At 40.5% G+C, this 20,583-nt stretch overlaps 1 protein-coding gene across 1 annotated transcript; it reads left to right on the top strand.

Annotated features, from left to right (window-relative positions):
- Positions 1-7: 7 nt before the first annotated feature.
- Positions 8-20,285, top strand: KCNK17 (potassium two pore domain channel subfamily K member 17). The gene is given in 4 exon segments (XM_061989630.1): positions 8-205; positions 10,679-10,790; positions 19,069-19,226; positions 20,109-20,285. Coding segments are annotated over 4 exon segments (645 nt in total).
- Positions 20,286-20,583: the final 298 nt, after the last annotated feature.

The raw sequence follows: 20,583 nt of genomic DNA, 5'->3' as shown, positions 1-20,583 counted from the left end.
GGCGCCGATGGTAGCGGAGCGGCGCTGGAGGGTGCCGCTGCTGCTGCTCGGCTACCTGGGCTATGTGGGGCTGCGCGCCGGCTTGCTGCAGGCGGTGGAGCGGCCAGTCGAGGTGCGGGCGGCCCAGCATCTCTTCCAGCAGCACTGGGAGCTATTCGCCAACTACACCTGCCTGCAGGGGCCCGCGCTGCAGCAGCTCATCCTGGTGAGCAGGTGCTGCCCGTGTCCCTGGGGGCGGGAGTGGCAGCAATCTCGCCTCTTGCCTTCCAGTTACACTAAAAACCCAAATCAAACCATTTTTTCCTGTCTCTGCGCACGCATACACTTGCCCTGGAGAATGTGCCCACGGCACACGGTGGGGAAAGCTTTAGGTTCCGTGGGCAGCTCCCTGAGAAGCGGGAGCGCGTATCGGCGCCTCCGGGCCAGGTGGGCTTCACTCAGTTTATCACCGACTCTTTCGGACATGCTTTGTTTCTGCCGATAAAAGGTTTCTCTTGTTCTCCGCTGCGCTCCCCCAAGTTGTGGAGTTTGCGAGTTTTTCAGGCAGCGACGGAGTTACCCGTGATATGACAGTGGCCTGGAGTCAACTCCAGGTGGTTTTGTTTCACTGTTGAACTTACTGAGTTCTAATCTGTGACATTTTACAAGTGGTAAATTCTGATGGAAGCGCTTTGGCATGGTAAGTTTAATTGACCTTTAATTTACTGTGCAACTTTTTCAGTTTTCTACTTGCTATTTCAAAGGAAATGGAAAATCCTGGTATCACAGCTGAAGATATTCTTAAAAATTTGCAGGATAGTTGGAAAATACAAAGCAGGACCAAATTCAATCTTATTAAAGTACAAGTGGATGCATTTTATGCCGTATATATGCACAAAGTGAGGAAAATGGGTTCTCTTCTTGATCAATTTTTGTCTGAAAAAGAATCACTCTGGTAACTGCTGGTGGCCAGAAATGTACTGCAGACATTGGTCCATCTGCTTTAAATAGATATTGCCAAACAAGGAAAACTCAGTGGGTTTTTTTGTAAAAGCAGTGTTTTCTCGTGTCTGGAACCATAGTAGCTGGCCACTAGAGTTCAAAGGACCTAAAATGGACTTCCATTTCTTTTCCAGAAGAAAGAAAAACACAGGAACCATCAAATTGATGGTTGATAATCATGTCAGGAGTTTCAGAAAGGTCCTAGTAGACAAAGTTATGCTGATAACCTGTGTCAGGCTCTCATCCCTTGAGTTTTCTGGATAGTAAACTCTCTGTGACAATTATTAGTGTATTAAAGAAATTATATCAATTTGTCCCCTTCTACGCTACCAGGATACCTACCCTTATTATTTACAGTATATGCTGTGTATTGTGATAGCTATATCACAAATATAGTCAGAAGTGAGAAATACATCATAGACCAGTCTGGTATTTCATAAAGGCAGACCTGATCTGAGTCTTATTCAGCACTGGTACAGTGAACAGTGAGCACCAGGCACGGCCCTTGCCCTGGAGTTGGGTTTCACTTAATGAAAAAAAGTTACAAGGTGACAGCAGAGAAGAGAAGGTGATAGCAACTAAGTAGGCAGAAAGATAGTTTGCTTTGCTGTAACGACCTTCACTAACTCTTGATACTGTCTGGCATTCAATGGAACAGGACAGCTGCCTAAATCCCTTCAGATCAGTCACTGTTAACAACATGCCATGCAAGCACTTTATTATAACCTAAGCAAGCCCTAGATGAGGAAGTTACAAAAAAGTTTGAGTTTATTTTACAGAGTGTCTGTGCATGCCTTTGTGCTTTGAGAAACCATAGCCTGGGTTTGAATGGCTTTTTGTGTTACTAAAAACAACTTTCACAGTGAGAAATGCATCTTACACAGAAAATCCATGGGATTCTTCTTTCCTACACTTTTTTCCTAACTTCCTGTGTAACAATTGCTTGGATACTGTGTGCTGAAAAAAAATGAGACTTTTTTCTATGCAGTAAATTGTTATTGAAGTAAATTGCACATAGTTTATCAGTGTCATCATTTGCCCTCTTAAAATAACAAACTCATATTCTAGATACACAGATGATTATTTGCTAATTAAGCAAGACATATAAAGTGTGTTTGTGAAAATGTAAAGCAGTGTCTAATTTTAATTGCTTTGACATTACTGTCAGTTTCTCATTGTTTTCTTAGAGCTCTTTCACCCTAGATAGTTCTAAACTCTGTTTATTTTAAGTGTATAGGGGCCAATATGGAATAAAATCCTCGTTTGACAAGCAATGTACAAACATCTTTTTACAACCTGTTTATCGCTTAGTTCCTAGTTACTGTCTGGGAGTGGAAATCCTCTCTTCCAGCCCTTGGACAGATGGACAGCAATAGAGAGCTTCTGCATTGAACTAATAAGAGAGCACGGCAAGAGGACAGGCTGGAGGAAAGGCAAACAGATCATGCTGTGGTAGCTAGACTAGTGAATTCTCATTGAGTAATTTCTGTGGCTCAGATACTTTTCAGGGAAGAAGTAGTTTTCAGAATAAAAGACAAAAGGAGATGGAAATAACAGACCAACCACAAAATCTGAATGGCAGAGGAGAAATTGTATGACACTGAGTCTGTGGTAGGGGGTCCCTGCTTTCCACAGCTGGTGGTTTAGGGGTTTTTTGCATGGAGGGACAGGCTGGTTCTTCCCCTGCAGGGATGCTGAACAGCATCATATTCCATCAGTAGCTGAGGGTAGCATGCGTGAATGCTTTATGTATAAGCAAACAAAAAAATGCAGACTTTTGTGTTTGTACATACATATATGTGTGTATGGATATGGGCAAGACAGACTTTCATTTTTCTTGGCTTCCGTTACTTATGCTCAGAATAATGGCAGCATGAGGGACAACACAGGGACTCTGGCCACATGTCCCTCTACTGTGAATTCAGTAACATCTACTCAAAGAAGACAGAAATTTGGTTTTGTTGACCCATCTAACCCTAGGCCATTTTTCTGACATTGTATAGAATTCAAATATGGTGGTGGTGTTTGTGTGCTAGAATTACTGACTGAGAGGTCACATTAAAGGAAGTTCTTGATGGTAAGACTTGTCAAAGATGGAAATAGATGCATTAATAAGACATGTTTGAGAAATGTCCGGACAGGAAGGGTGCACACAGAGAACACTTTCTGTACTGGCATTATGTCTTAGAGCTGAGACCCTCTCTGACCTTTTGGGGTTGGGAGGCACCTAGAGACACTACCCATCATGTTGTGCTTCTAGTGCAAAAGCCTCAATTCTACTGCCCAAGGTGTGTATATATAACTCTGCTCCAGCTGAACTATCCTCCAAACTCCTTTTTCTGTATCATTTTCAGTGCTTACAGGCACCAGTGTAGCTGTAGCTGATGTACTTTTCAGCGTCTCATGAATCATGCCATAGATTATGCCTTAATATAAAAGCCGGATTTTCAGAAACAGTACTAGTGACTTATGGTATGATGACAGCATTACTGTGCTGTATCTCTTGCTCTTTTTCTGTTGAAGAGTAAGTCTATATGAATTAGAGAAACTGTAGTGCAGACCCAGCTGTGAAGTTAAAGGGCTTTTGCTGGTAAGACTCATTTAGTTTAGAGGAATTATTACCAATTATATTAGCAATCATGGTTGGGAGGAGTGGAGAAGTTATTTGATTAGATTTTAGGTTATTCAAGTGATGTGAAGTTAAAAAACATGGATACCATTGAATTCATAAAGTCCCTTATACCTGCTCTCCTTTTGGTCAGAATCCAGAGAAGCTTCTGCTACGGGCAAGAACAAGGGATTGGAGCTCATGGATGGGAAAGGTGTGATTCACAATCTATTTTTAAATCATTTTGAAGCTAACTGACCTTGCAATCTGAGTCCAAGGTTAATGTTAACTGTTTTGCCTGATGTACAGCTGGTACTCTGTGAGACGTAAATGAATGTTTATGTACCAACATTGCACAAAGTTTATGTAAGTTCATATTTTCCCTTTCATCTAAATGGTAGTTCTTTGCCTTGGGAGCATCTCCTTTTTCTCCTTGATAAATTGTGAAGGTGAGGAGAGGAAGTGTATGAAATTAGCCAAACAATTTTCTGAAGGGCACATGTTCCCTGGAAAAGTTTGTTTTGTTTTGTTTGTTGAGGGGATTTTTTGTAGGGTGTTTTTTTTGTAATGAATATTTAAGATTCAACAAAAATGGAAAATAAAATTTCTCACTGCAGTCCATTCACATGAGGTTTTTTTGACTGCCTTAAGAACTGCTTTCAAAAACAGTTAGGAAATACTGGTTTTGCCTGCAAAACTATCTCAAAATTTCTAAGAACTCTGGCCAAGATGCCATAGTTTAGAAACACAGGGCAGTGACACTGACTGGAGCTATGGTTTATAAATGGCTCATTTGTATGACTCCTTCCATGGTACTGTCCTCCAGGAAAAAAAGTAGTTTTTGTCTGTCTCCCAGAAATGAGAAATTTTGAGTTTGAGTTGAGAAATTTTATGGAGATCCTTAATTGGATCTTCCAGAACTTCACTTACCCCTTACCACTTCATATCTTACTGTTGTTATTAAATTGGCCTGATTAATCATTTTTATATAAAGTTTATTTTTTTGCTGTAAATATTATAGGAGGAAAGTGATGCATACTGTTCTGAAGAACATAGAGATTGCAAGGAAATTACTGTCTAAGTTTACATAACCACATGCATTTCAATCCTTATTGCTGATCTTAAATGCCTTTTTTGAAGGCTGTACTCTAGTCCCATGCAATTGTGACTGAGGTGAAAGATGAAATTTTTAGTTAATATTAAAGAGATCAGAGTAAATATTTGTCCCTTTTTCAGCATTGATGATAAGGAGCTGTGCTGCAGCCACAAGCTGGTAGTGGTGGGGCCCACATGTGATAGGAGAGTTTTAGAAGAGAGGAAATGTGTAAGCTGAGAAATCTGGAAGTTACCAAGAAATGATAACACAGCACACGTGGTAATTAAGAGAGTCTTACTGGTACAGATGAAAGAGCAACTTCACATCAAGTAGAAAACGATAAACCTATGTATTGTAGGGACGAAAAATGTCAAGAGGGAGATGAACTCTGTAGCCTGAGCCTGCATTAAGCTTCTGGATACTTAAGTAAGTGTCCTGGTAGAACCAGCAACCTCCCTTCTTCCTGTATTGTGCTTTTTAGCAAGAAAATATGAACAAAAGAGATCTTTTGAGAGTATAATTCAATCATGATGTTTAGCTTTTTCTAGTATGACTACAACTGCACTGAGTTTGTAGGTACAAAGCTGTGTAGATTGGTGAGACTTTTCCAGGATAGATGAGGCACTCATGATCAAACATTTGGGGAAGTACAGCCCCAGAGCTGTGAAGAGTTAAAAGGATGTCAAGCTGAAACAGTGATTTTTTGTTTGTTTGTTTTCCTTCCATATTTTTTTTTTTACTCCAATAAGGAAGCTTGGACAATTATGTATTTGGGTACAGGAAGAACCGGCAATGAGTATTCTAATTGATAGTAGGAAGGAAAGAAAGTATTTGCCATCCTAAAACAAGTTTCATAAGTCACAAGAATGTTAGATAAGGAGGTCAACAAAAATCCACAGGTTGCTCATGGAGTTATTAGTGAGCTTGAACTAAAGGAGGGAAATCTCTACAAAAGATGCACAAAACTAGGCCTTGATTTATTTTGGGATATAATGATAAAGTGTGCGTTTGCAAGCATTAACTCATGATGTTCCTAATTGAAATTTGAGAGTTTATGGTTGAGCAATACATAGCTGGAGGCACAATTTGAGTATTCCTTGGCATATTTTATCACAAAGGTAACAGGATAGACATCTACATTTAAATAGACTACTTTGAAAGGAGATCATGATGGTTTTTTTTTTTTAATCACTGGCGATGACAATATTCGACCCTTCAAGTAGTCTTTGCATGGTCCTGTCAAGCAAAAGAACAACCTACTTGATGAGAAAATGTGGCAGCCTGCAAGTAAAGTTTCATTTACTCATGAAGACCTAAGAATCTAAAATATCAGAATTCGTAACTTCTGTAGAAGTTACAGTAGTGTCCATAGTCACTTTTATCTGCAGTTTAATATAAGCGTTGCCAGCTAAAAATGTAGTAGTTGCTGTGAACTGTAAATTATCATTTTAGAGATGGGGAAAATAAGTGCAGTGGAGTGAAATTACTTTGCATATCTTGTATGTTGGTAGAAGCCAAACCGGAACTGTGTTGTCTCTATCTGGTTATTTTAACCACTCACCTCTTTCTTTCCTATTCTTGTTTTGAGTTGCACCCATGACTCTTCAAGTTGTCAAAACATCAAGCCCAAGCTTTGCAATTTCAAGATTTCAGTTGTGTTTGAGCAGTTGATGGTATTGACTGGGTTCTCAGATTGGGGAGATATCTGGTTCACACTGGATTTGACATTAGCCTTTGTAGCATACAACGTATAAAAGACTAGCTAATTAAGGGAAAAAGGAAAATCCCTAGGATTTCACCTAAAAGATCAGAGTAAACCAAAACATATAGATAATCCCTTATTCTCAAAAAGGCAGGCTAAGGGAACCAAGCAGATGTGACCCAATGTGTATGATTCAGTTCCTCAATAAATCTTGAACTCACAGGCCAAAATATATCTTAAGGTTTGTTTTTTTTAATCAGTGGCAAAGGCATATTACTACCTCTTCAATGGGAAATACAGGGAGAATTCAGCTGTTAGAATGGTTCCTAGCTGGATTTTTCCTGTGTTCTGTCAAAAATGGTAAAACACTTTTAAATTTTTTTATTAAAAAAGAGCACTAGCCAAAAGCAGAAGTCTAGAGAAACATTAAATTAGGGCAAGTATACATTGTTATGATCCTGAATGCTCTTTCAGCCTTCAGGAGCTTGCAGTCCAGTGATTTCATGTGCCAAAAGTCTGTGTGTTAATGGCTATCTATGGCTTTCTTCTTTCATGAGTCTACCTCTATGGACACATCTGTAGGAAGGCAAGCTCCATTAGTTCTCAGAAGAATCAGTCATTAATTTTTCAATATTGTTGCTGTGTCAAAGGCTGATTCTAGATATTATAATAAAATATTTTTTACTTGAAAAAGAAAATCCAGTGTTATCCTCTACAAATTCTCCTCTTTAAGGATGGAAGGCATCAATAGCTCTTTCTTCCTAATAAGCTTGACACTTCTCCTGGGAGTGAGTATTTACTCTAGTGGCTTTTGATTTGCATGAGTATTCAGTGGCTCCTGTATCTGGCTGTGACAGGCACAGAGGGCCTAATGGTTAATGGTATTTGATAAGCTTTAACAAGGAAATGCTTAGCCAGAGGCTTACTGCTGAATGCTCTTGAACATCTAGCACAAACATGCTAAGTGCCTCTATCCCAGAAATACTGAGCTTGCAGCTTGCCAGTGTTTGCTCTTTGCCAATGAGTAATAGTTACACCTTCCTTCGCATTGAAATGAGTTTAGGATCATCATGCCCTTTATTGCAACCTGCAGACTCTCAAGGCAAATGTTGTAGTTTCTGGCAGTAGTGACACCTCAAGGAAAGGTAAAACAAGGATTCTGAGGTGCTGTGTTTTTACAAATCATTGCAAAGCTAGCGTTGATGCTCACAACTGCTCAGTTTCTTGGTCCTAAACCATGCAGAACAGAAGTGGTGCAATGATGTGAAATCAAATGTTTTATTGTTTGGTTCCTGCTACTCGCTTCTCACATGATGTTTTGTGTGGGCTGCTTATTTCCCCTTTCTACATGAAGAAATTGCCATTTCTTTGAGCCAATTCAGACACAGTTTATTACAGTCTGCTCTGGTTCTTAAATGTATCTGGCTTTAAAATCTGAATGTTATGTATAATGTTATCAACTGCTGAGCTTGGATCAGCAGGACGTCAGGCAGGAGAGGAGAAAACAAACATGCTACAGTTTTTAGTCTATCTGATCAAACTGTTAATAAATTTATCTGAGAGCTGGACTATTGCTTTTCTGGAAGGCATATGCATGTTCAAGACTGTCTCCTTAGAACTGCAGAGATCACAAGCTAGAGAAGGAAAGTTTGAGAGAATAACAAACTTTTTATTTTCAAGTTTACCTGCTAGTTTCTGGAAGGGAAAAAATACAAGTCATCTGCATAAATTCCCAGTGTCTCCTTTGCCATATGGTTTAGTTTGCGAGTTATTTTGTGTTCATGGGGACTGTGATTCCTGGCTAGAACATTGTAGAACTTCTCATGCTTCTTAAACCTGAACTCAACTATTGTCAGAGATCAAGAGCAGAGAAAGGTCAAAGCCTGTATCCCATGTAACCTGACAAACCTTGATGCAGATACCAGCCCTGGAAGAAGGAAGGTGATGGAAGGAATTATACCTAACAATTCAAACCAAATCCTGCTGCTGAAGGCTTCCTGATGATACAGCCTCTTCTATTTTTTTTAATTTTTTTTTTTTTGAGGGGAGGGAAGGTAGGGCTTGATTATTTCATGTCACCTCTACTGCATATTCTTTCTGTGAGTTGCCCCACTCATGGCAACATCTCATAGAAGGAAGTATAATGTAATATAGCATCTTGTTCTAAGCCTTTTTCCGAGCAAAGGCTCTCTACTTTGTCTTATACAGAATAGAGCATGTTTTCAGACTTGAATAGATTACAGTGTGACCCTGAATGGTTTAAATTGCCTTACTGTGAGTAAACAAGGATATTTCTGAGGATGTGATTATCAGTGTTTCTAACCTAGAAAAAACATGTGTTGATCTCTGAGCTACTCCTTGCTCTTAGTGTGAGAACTAGTAGCTCTAACGAGCTCTAAAGATATTGGTACTTGTAGTTAAGATTCTGCATAGGTCTCTGAAAATATTTTTTCCACTCACAGGCCTATATGGCATTACATAAATCACTTACAGTGTGTTATACCAGTAAAATGGGGCAAAGCTTCCTTGCTTTACAGGCTTGAAGTGTTGATTTGCTTGATGGATGTATAGACTGCAGTTTCTTTGTAAAACCCACAACTGATGCAAATCTAACTGTGAGTGATTCCTTTATCCATGGGGAAAGCTTTATCAGCTTTTATTTTTACAATAAGGCTACTGTTTGGCATCTGCAGGTCTTTTTTAGAGGTGATGAATTTTATATATTCTTGGCTATATTTGCGTTGAAGGATAATCAGCTCTCAAGGGTTCTTCATCAGTGGATGTGAATGTTTGGTGTATGTATTGTGTTAATGTTATCATAGAATGGTAGGGGTTGGAAGGGACCTTTAGATCATCTAGTCCAACTCCCCTGCAGAAGCAGGTTAACCTGGATCAGGTCGTATAGGAACATGTCCAGGCGGGTCTTGAAGACTTCCAAGGAAGAGGACTCCACAACCCCTCTGGGCAGCCTGTGCCAGGGCTCCCTCACCTGAACAGTGAAATAGTTTTTTCTTATGTTTAAATGGAACTTTTTGTGTTGCAGCTTCATCCCATTAGCCCTTGTCCTGTTGCTCCTATAGGAAAAAAGGGATGCCCCAACCTTCTGACACCCACCCTTTAGATATTTGTAAATATTAATGAGATCCCCCCTCAATCTCCTCCAGACTAAACAGCCCCAGTTCCCACAGCCTTTCCTTGTATGAAAGATGTTCCAGTCCCCTGATCATCTTGGTGGCCCTATGCTGGACTCTCTCCAGAATTTCTCTGTCTCTCTTTTGCTGAGGAGCCCATAACTGGACAAAGGGCTCCAGATGAGGCCTCACCAGGGCAGAGTAGAGGGGCAGAAGAACCTCCCTTGACCTGCTGGCCACACTCTTCTTGATGCATCCCAGGATGCCATTGGCCTTCTTGGCCACGAGGGCACATTGCTGGCTCATGTTTAGCTTATTATCAATCAGGACTCCCAGGTCTCCCTCTGCAGAGCTGCTCTTCAGCAGTTCAACCCCCAGCCTGTACCAGTGCATGGGGTTGTTCCTTCCCACTCTGCACTTGTCCTTGTTGAACCTCATGAGGTTCCTCTCTGCCCAACAACTCCGTTCAATGTCATTAATTTTATTGGTATGAGAAAGTATAGTCAGATGTGGGCACTGTTAAGACATCTGATGTCTTATTTTGGCATAACTACACACTTTAGCATGGTGACTGAGTCTTTTGTGGGTGGATTGAACAGAATCAGGCGTCATACTAATCTAAGATAATTATTCATATTTATAGTCTGATATGGGGACATATTTCCCAGTACTAGTAAACTGACCATCTTGTGTAGTCTTCACCTCTTACATCACACCACATACATTCCTCCCCCTTATACACAAGGGTTCTATATTATTTACATGTGTATGTATATGTGCTGCTCTGGGACTTCTGCCATCAGAATATCTCATCTGGATCTCATCTCTTTCTAATGAGTATGTCATAAGGCAGTTTTAGTAACTATTTTTCTAGGCTCCCTGTAGGTAGTTCTTGCTATCCAGTCTCGTCCACATTTACCTGTATGATCAATCATACACATGTGCAACTTTCTTTTATTCTGTAGATGCCCTTTCCTTAGAACCAATATTCTGGCTTTTGGCTTTTCTAACCACTTAGCCCTTTGGTCTCTAAGGCACAAGATATCCTCTACTAAAAAGGAAACAACAGATAGAAGTAGTTGTAATTTGTGATTTTACCCGCCAGCATTTGAACTTTCCATAAGAGGGTTTGTGAATTTCACACTATTGTTTCTTTGCAGGGTACCATCCAAGCCTACAGGAGTGGCATAACCCTCCAGGGAAACAGCATTCGCCTGGGCAGGTGGGACTTCAGTGGCTCTTTCTTCTCCATCTCTGCAATAACAACCGTTGGTAAGAGTTCCCTGCTCACAGGGACACCTTGGGAAAGGACGGTGAATGAGAACCTGTGGGGCTTCATGTAGCTTGTCTATATCGTGCAATAGGTAACACCTGTGAACTTAGCCCTAGAAATTTGTTGTCAGTGCCAGCACAGTAATTGTCTCTAACCAATCAGTTATATGGATCATTAGCTTGGTACATATTCCTGTGGAGTTATACAGTTTTGGAGGCCTAAACTTCATGGTGCTTCACTGCCTGTACTTACCCAAGCTTACTCTGAGAGACTTGAAGTGAATTGTGTGTTGAAAATAGCTTTTCTTGTCACAAGAGGAGGGAATTATCTTGGAAAAACTCTTTAATATTGACTGTTAAATCTTTGGAAACTGTACTTATGAATTATTCCTGTTAATTATGACATGTATCGGATGGGGACCTGCTTGTTTGGGTGAAAGTCTAATAGCTGGATAAATGAAGCAATTCAGTTGAGTCAGGTTTCAGCAAATGAGTAATGCAAAGCCATGAAGAAATGATGGAAATAAACTGGAATGGCCAGAGAATGGAAACAAAAAATTGTATTTAAGTACAGTGTTACTTAAGGCAGAAGCTATTGTCAGTGCATGTCCTCAACACAAGTAATATAACTAATAACTAATGTCTATTTCTTATGGTGCGATCCAGTATTATAAAAACCATGGGAGGAGAGTATGTGGAGAGATTGTTGCTAAATAGCAAAAAACTCTCATGGGTTTCCTGATTTGTGCTGAGTCTGTCAGCTCTCTTCAATTTCAAGTGCACTTTTAGGTTGAGAATTTTCTTTGTGTACTGGGGTGGATCATTCTTTTGATTTATTAAAGAGACATTGACTTCAGTACATTAAGCTCGTAAATGAGCTTGGTGAAGGTGGGAGGGTGTCACATTTCTGTGACTCAATACATCTTTCTGCCGTGTTCATTTGCGCACGTCTTGTGGTTGCGAGCTACGTTTGGTGTGTTGTACTGCCAGGTTCGAGTTGTACCAGATGATGGCAGTGGAGGCTCGTTAGACAGGGCTACACGGGCTGTGAGTTTCCAGCGTAGAGCCGGACAGTTCCTTCCAGTCCTTGGTACAAAGCAGCATCTGAACAGAGCTGCTTTGCTTGCCTCAGTGGTTAATCCTGATCGGTTTCTAAACTGTCAGAGTGACTCTGTTTTATCACGACCAATTTAACGATATTCAAGAAGAATAATATTTTTCATGTTAAAATATAAGGAGGTTTTGTGATGTTGGCAGAGATCTAGACGAAACATTTCTGGACTTTACTCCACAGAAGCTTGAGCTACTATTTCCTTTTTTCTTTAAATAAACTCTTTGTTGTTGTGACTGGAGGGGTGAGAGACAATGACTTGATAGCAGGGAGCAAATAAAGAACCAAATATTACGGCTTCCTACCTCATCATTCTAAAGCTGACGCTGTGACTCTAGGAACTTGTTCATGGTTCTTTGATCGTGGAGTTACAAATGCTTTATGAGTCACCTCTATGCAGAGAATTTCAGATAATCTGGCTCTTGATTTTGCTTTTTCAAGTTAAATTGTTAATTGCATACAGACTAGTGTCTTACCACTCTTAATCACAGTATGCTGTAGAAAAGTAGAGATGGCCACAGGGAGCCTCACCTTGAGTCTGCTACCAGTCTTCTTTTTTTTATGCAAGTTCTTGAAATAGTGGCTGGTGCAGCCTTGTTGACCCAAACATCACTGCATGACTGAGAGGGATAATTGATGATCTTTTCCAAAGAACTCAGTCAAGTTCAGAAGAGTGATTCACAGTAGGAAGCTTTGTGTGTAAGGTATGGCTATGGGGTAAATGATAGAGCTGAGAAGGCTATTTGATAAGGGTTCCTTGAGGTATTTGTGTCTGTGGAACAGGTCCAGCTTTACAATATTACCTTATAGATGTTAAAAAAACAAGACATTCTGGCAGATTAGTTCAGAAAGAACAGAATTTGAATGGTAATGGGGAAGAGAGATTCTCAGGAATTTAGGGATGCTACATAAAGATTTTGCTGAATAAACCATGTGGACTCTACTCCATATGTTCAGGCTACTGTAAGTCCTTCTTTGTCCTATTTGTCTCTTCTATATTCGTTTCTGCGGCTAACGCTATTCGTGCCTTGCTGGCCTCTTAAGTGATCTAGTATCTTTGTGGCTTTTACATCACAATTTTTTCTTCATTTTTTCAAATAGCACTGGCAAAGCTATTATCATTGGCAAAGCTATTATCACTTTTACATTCATCACTTTCCTTTATGAGATGCTCTTTACACCCCATCAACATCTGTTTTCTGCTTTAGGTGCTTTAACCCTCTTTAGAAGGCTTGGTGCATTTTTCAAGTCCTCACTAGAACACTCTCACTGGATTACAGGAAGGGATGATAGCTTTTTCCTCATTAACACCAACTGAGGGACATTAGCTTCTTTCCCCACTGACAAAGTTTGAATCCTCATGTTTCTTAGTACCACATAATTTGTGCTGTACTCTTCTTCCACTTAAATGAGAGCTTCCTATATTTCCATAGGTGATTAAAAGCAGTATGCAAATTTTGCTTTAAAAGCAAAGCAAAGTTTTAACCTGCAGGCTAGACACTCTTGGTACCCTAATACCACAGATTTAAAGAACAAGTATGCATGAAACATAATCTGTTTTTTAAAGAAGTGCCCCAAAGCCTATGTAGTTTTTGGCCAATCTCATCATTTGAATGGAATTGAATTTATAACTTGATCATATAGGATGGACAGCCTGGCCTTTTGCTGATTCCTTCTCCCTGTTGTTATGCTTCTGTGCCATCTTCATTGCTGTATTTCACATGTCATATTATCCCATATCTTGCATGTTACATCATTTTCTACAGATGTTTCCATAGGAAACCTCTCTTCAATGCCCTCTTCGGAACCATCTTCAGAGTTCCTTTAGAGCTGTAGCACTAAACATAATTAAAGAAAGAGAAGCTAACTTACTGTCAGTTTTATCTCTCAGACATCTTTATCCCTTGAGGACAGAAAGTCTCTGCTTTCTGTGTTTACTGTCCCCCTTGTAAGTTTGGACTAAGAGATCAAAGCGAGTTCAGAGGGGGCACGAGATAAAAGTGCCTAAAGTCAAACGACCACAGGGTGGTGTAACTTCAGCGAAGGTGCTAGGGAAAGGATTTATGATAAGTCTGAGGCTGCCTGTGCTAGCTCAGGAGTTGAAGGAAGAGTTTGTCCTCTCTAACCTGAAAGTCTCTCTTTATCTTGTGTGGGTGGATGTCATTACCTAGAGGTGCTTCCTGTTTTCTGATGGCAAAGCTAAGTACTCGTTTGTATGCATTTCAAAAGCCCTTTTAAAAGAGTAGTAAATCAAGTAAACAATCTCCCAGTGAAGAAAGAAAGGGAAAGATCTTCCTCCTGTCTTTCCTTTCTGAACATAGTATAATAGCTCTTAACACCAAACCTCCAAAGGATCTGGAGATGGCAAAAAGTAGGGGATGGTATATAGTACATTGTCACAGACATTTAGTATCTTGGCAATCACAAATTATTGCCATGGGAATAAAAAAAAAAACCCAGCCAGTTCAAGGCTGTGAAGTTCTGTCAGTGTAGGGCTTTGGGTTAGCAAGAGTTTCTCCAGGACTTTGACCCTCTGTAGTGCTGCTCAGTATGTGGTGAAGATCCTGAGAAATGGCCAAGGTTCTGCTCATTGCTGGCTAAGTGGGAAATACAGTTAAAGTAACTTGATGTCCCGAAGCAGTTAAAACACGGAATAACAGACTAGGGCCTTTGGTATAGACCTTTGGTATATTGATCTTCTCCCTGCCTGCTGACAGAGCTGCTCCCCAGGCTTGGCCAAGTAGGACATGGCGTAACGGTCCATGGGAGGTCACTGGTGGATGTGCGAATAGAAGACATTTCAGAGGATGTGACTCTGAGTGCTGAGCACTGGCAAATTTGGTCTGCTTTCCTTGTCTGCATGCCATTTTGTCCTGTTGAGATTAAACCCACTATACAGCTTCCAGTGTATACACAATACAAATACAACAAGTAGAAAAAGATTGCAGCACTCATGCCAAGCATTTTTCTGACCTTTCACTCACTGAAGGAGTGTGCAATCAAATTTTTATGTTTCTGGAACTTCACAGGGCTGAAACTGTTAAATAATTCTGTCCAAACATGTCATTCAGCCTACCAGCCTTAGTTACTGGTCTCTACTTCTTTACAGCACCAAATAAAATGAATAGCATCTTCCACACATGCCCTGGTCCAGACTGCCAGGATCCCAATGAGCTTCCCCATGTAAGACAGTTCTTGAGATTCTGACACTACTTGCTTTTAAAACCAGTTGTTTAATTGTTTTGTTCTATTCATAAAACTGAGATGCCAAAGCAAGTACTCTGGAGCTGCTTGAGGCCTCTGAGTGCTGTTCCTGTCTCCGACACAATTGGGAGGCCTTAGCAAAGTCATCCTCCATGGATGGATGAATTGGATGTAACTGTGACTTCCCATATTGGGTGTTCTGAGCTCAGTGCCTGTGTCCAGCTGCCAAATATTCCTGAACTTAGAGCAGACTTGGTGGGTATCATGCGAGATCTCACAAGAAGCTTGAGAAGCCAAGCACATTAATTTGTTTTGTATAGCTAGTGCTCATGGAGACAAAAGTATCACGGAGGGTAGGAACCATGGACTTGCTGATGTTCTGTTGAATGTAGGCAGTACCAAATGACCTTTGAAAATCGGGATCATAGGATATTTCAGGTTTCCTGCCCCCTCAGAAGGTCTGTAGTGCAAGCTGCTGGTTAAAACAATCAGCTATGAGGTCAGATCAGGTTACTGAAGGCTTTATCAGGGACTCCTTCCAGCTAAGTTGTGTCCATGCTCACATTTTCAGGAACCAGACAGATGTATCTTAAGGTTGGGTGACTAATCAATAGGTTTATGTTGGGTTTTTTTCCACTTTGTCTGCTCAACTATAAGAATTTTTTTTCCATCTAATCCAGATTTTAATATTTTAATTGTTTATCAATGCAACATTTGAATTCATAATGAACAAAACCTTCATTTAGCCCAGATTAAAACAGACAGGTTACTTGTAAGGACCACAAGGTGAGAGGGAGAGGAAATAAAAAAATTTAGATCTTCTGAAAAGTGTTAAGAGGAAGAGTTGATGGTGAGAACAGCTTGGTGTTTCAGACACCTCCCTGAAGGCATAGGAGACCAATGAGCGATTTCCTCCTGTGCCTGGGAGAAAGGGGATTATGGCTCACTGAAAATCACTCCAGCTGCCAAGTGGAGACTCCTTCTCTGAGTATTTAAATGTGTAATGCAAAATAAAGTAATCCTAGAACTAGCACCCTTCGTTGAACTGCCCAGTGGCCCCATGGATCAGACAGTTGTGTGTTAAGTGAAGCACTTGGCTCCCAAGTTTCTCTGGGTGTCTGTGTGTTCAAACCAAAATACTGTCAACAAGAGCTTTCTGTAAACATGGGATTAGGTCATTTCTGTGGGAAATGATGGCTTCTGTCAACTCAGAGAGGAGAAAATATTAAATCAAATATGCCAAAAAATGTATTTGAATGCTCAAACCACTCATAAACTTACTGGTTAAAGAAATTTTTTTAAATCAAATTCTGGGTTTTTGACCCTACAGATGAAATTATCTGGTGAATTTGCAAATGTCTTCCAGCCTATGAATGACACTTTTTTTCCTTCTAAGTGCTTTTTGCTTAAAATACTGCTTTAACATCCAGACAGTGAGAATGGGAGCCATACAAACCTCCCATTCTGGGTAGTAGGAAGTTGCAGTTACCTCAGCTGAATTGGGAATGCCACAAGTAGGATACTGTCTTATGAATAAAGAGATCATTTACTAATAGTCTGTAACTTACACGTCAGCCTCTTCCCCTTAACAAATCTGCAGAGCCTCTGAATCCCTTATGTACAGGAATGTAATAGACAAGCAGGAAAACAAAACTGAATTTACTTAATATTTGCAACAGAAGCACATGAGTTAAAGCATGCAGAGATGAACATTTAGAAATAAAACCACTCTTATTTTGCTGCTTCTAAGGAATATTACGTTACATTGCACTTGATTTTGAAACAAAACAAGCTATGCAGGCATTTGATTAATCTACTTCGGTGAAAACACTTTGTCCTCTATATAGGTTTTAGTGAATATCCCTCTGTCTCTTGTTACAAGCATGTACCAGGTGATATCTCATGAGCAGGCTCATGACAACTACCCATAGTTTGTTTTAGTCTTTGAACTTAGTTCAGATCTTCTAATGTATAGCCTACAATTGATATAAGACACTGGTTACCCTCATTCCATTTGCTGAAGGGGGCAAATCCCATTTACCCATTCCTACTTGAGCTTTTTAACGGTTAAAACTTGATCTGCCAGATGTACTTGCCTACATGTGTCTCGTTTATTACAGCTGTTAGTCTAGAAATGGTGAAAGCTGGCAGAAGTCAGCAATTACATGTTTGAGGAGGGGTGGGGCATGGGGGGGGAAGATGCATAAACATTGCAGAGCTGCTTGTAAGTGAAGAACATTTTAAAAGCACTGGAATGGAGGCTTGCTGTACAGTACAGTCTTAAAATAGCTCCTTTGTTTGACTATTTCAAAACAACCTCTAGTTATGTAACAGCATCTCATTCTTTCCAGGGGCTATTCTGCCCCCTCCCAGAGACAGGCTCCTGGGACCATTGCTCTGGACGTATGCTGTGTGTTACCATACACCTTAAACTCAGGGGCTCACAAATCATTCAAGCCTAAAATTATTGGAGGGAAACTCCTCCAGACAGTAGAATTTTGAATTAGTTGGAGTAGGAAGGAGATGAAAAAACAGCCTATATGCATACTGTGAAATAGTTTGCTGTCAGACCTTTTTCTGGGGGTAGTTTCTTGTGAAAGTGCATACGGCTTGCAGAGTTGTCCATGGCGAGAGGTTTTTGTCAGCACAGAATGTGTACGTATCCCAGGCTCATAGTCACACACCTCCCTACATTGTTGACCAGCGGTTTACTGCAGCTCGTGTGGGACTCCATCTAGTCAGCTGCAGATGTTTGCATCTGACATAGCTCGTGTAGGCAGCCCAGCCCTTTGACCTCTCCCTCCTGGGGGCTGCTTATTTGTCCTGAGCTACACCAGCTACAAGCACTGTAGCCAAGGCATCAGTGATGGGAGACTTCTGTGCTTGCACTGTGCCAACAGTTGGGTGTCACTGGGAGTGAGATAGTGTTATTTGTGGTGAAAAGATAAGTTTTGACAGGTTATGTCAATCTTGTGCATGGGCATACTCAAATCTCTAATGAGTGGAGGTGACTTTTGAAATGTAGTCAAGGCCATACGTCCCTGACAATTTAAGTCACTGTTAAAATGCTTGTCGTGTGCTAGCCCTTCCCACATGTTAAAAAGCATCTTGTGAAATAAACCACAGTTAAATCTGACTTTCCTGTGGCAAAAAAAAAAAAGCATGAAATTACAGAAGTGAAAGTCTGTCAATTTACCAGACATTTTTAAAAGAAAAAATGGGCAATAAAGACAAATATTACAACACTGATGTTGAAGCCATGGTGGTCTAAGGATAGAAGCAAGGCGGTGCTTGTAGGGCAGTACCTTTTGTTAGACCAGTTCATACAATTAGAAAAAAAAGGCAAAATTTCAAATTCTTATTTTTCTTTTAGGTCTTAAATGGAAGCATTTTACTCAGACTAAACAATTTTTCTGAGTTTAATGACTCTAGGCTAACATTTTGACGATTTAAGCATGAGGTGTATGTCGTAGTTGTAGCACAAAAGAGGAATATAAGCAAGGAGGCAGTGTTAAGTTCACTAGTTCTGTGAGGCAAAGGTAGAAAAAGGTGGTTGTTATAGTTGAAACACCATTGTTTTTATTCAGAGACCATCTGATAGCCAGGCAGAATCATTTTACCAGCAAACACCATGCCAACAATGCTTGCAAGAACTGAACTGAACGGAAGTTTTGCATTTACGTCAGATCCTAGCCAGGACAGTGGGTAGGGGAGAGGAAATTCGCTGGTAAATGGAAAAGGAACTAAATAAAATTGGCAGGGAAAGAAATGTCATTTTCCAGATTGCAATAGGATATGACAAACAATGGATGTAACTTACAGTTATTTATAATAAAAAAAAGGTCCTTTTGGAGCAGTGACCTTCTCATCTAACTTTTGTAGAAAATGGACGTCCAGCCCTCCAGAGTAGGAGGGCAAGCAAAGAATATTTTAGATTTAACACCTCATTTCTTCCCTGACTAGGCTATGGGAACCTGAGCCCCAGCACTGTGGATGGTTGAATCTTCTGTGTCTTGTTTGCATTCTTTGGGGTTTCCTTGAACTTTGTACTCATGAAAGAAATTTGGCTGTTGGGGGTTCAGTATTGTGCTAGGCACCTAGAGGAGGTGATTTGCTGGTGGGTAAGCAATGTGGATGGGTATGCCCCACCCTCAAGTTCAGGAAAGAGAAGACAGAAGGGACATTGTATGGTATTTGGGATCCTCTGACTAACAAGGACAGCCTGCCTACCTGTTTGGCCAAAAGGCAATAATATTCAGGAATAACTGGAAGTAAATAAATTTATTTTGACAGCCCTATGAGGTGTCAGATAAGGTTGTTTATTAATTGAGGGAAATTCTGTGATGAATGGCTTCCCCTACAGCAACAGAAGTACCAGAGCCTTAGAGCTATGCACAGTCCTAAAATATTTGATCTGTTTATCATCAGTCATAGTTAGAATTGCACATGTAAGTTACAATTGTGGAATAGACTTTAAACTGCCATGAATTTAGGACTCATGAAGGTGATGCACATTTTGTGTTGACTGAGAGCCACACTGTTTACTCTAGTGGAACATAGAATCATAGGGTTGGAAGGGACCTTTAGAGATCAACTAGTCCAACACCCCTGCAGAAGCAGGTCAACCTAGATCAGGTCACACAGGAACCAGGCGGGTCTTGAAGACCTCCAAGGAAGGAGACTCCACAACCCCTCTGGGCAGCCTGTGCCAGGGCTCCCCCACCCTCACAGTAAAATATTTTTTTCTTATGTTTAAATGGAACTTTTTGTGTTCCAACTTCATCCCATTACCCCTTGTCCTGTTGCTAGCTACCATAGAAAAAAAGGGATGCCCCAACCTCTTGGCACCCACCATTTAGATATTTGTAAATATTAATAAGATCCCTATTGTGAATGTTTGTGTGTTTTTATGGAGTCCAGCATCATCTTCCACCAGAAACCCAGCTGGACTTTCCCTGCCACCCTTCTTGTTACAGTCTCATCTTTTCTTTCTGTTTTACTAGAAAAAAGCTTCCCTCCTAATTAAGACCTGTGCACTGGTAACTGGCTTTTTACTGTTCCTCCTGCTACCTCACTAGTTGTTCTCTGACAAAGAAGACTGATCTTATGAAGAAGGCTTCTACTATTCCTTCATTACCCTGAACACTATAGGATTTGGAGATTATGTGATCGGTGAGTAGTTAACATTTCATTGCTTTCACCTACTAAACATCAAAGCCAACTGTGTGGCATATGAAACTCTCAACTTGACAGTTTTACACCACCATCAGTCCACTGACCTGATGATAAATTTGTTGTGGCAGACACTTAGGTTGGAGAAGACATGGTTTCTGAGATAGCAATGCCATCTGTGGAAGAGCAAATAAATAGTTTCCCAGCCAATGAGTAGTCTTCCAGCATTCAAGTGATCTGTCCCTTGAATGACTACACCACCAGACTGGTGCCACATTTTGAATCACAGCAGTCACTGCTGGTGCA

Source organism: Colius striatus, chromosome 2 (genome assembly GCF_028858725.1).
Source record: "Colius striatus isolate bColStr4 chromosome 2, bColStr4.1.hap1, whole genome shotgun sequence".
Taxonomy (NCBI): domain Eukaryota; kingdom Metazoa; phylum Chordata; class Aves; order Coliiformes; family Coliidae; genus Colius; species Colius striatus.
This window is presented reverse-complemented; position numbering and strand designations above follow the sequence as displayed.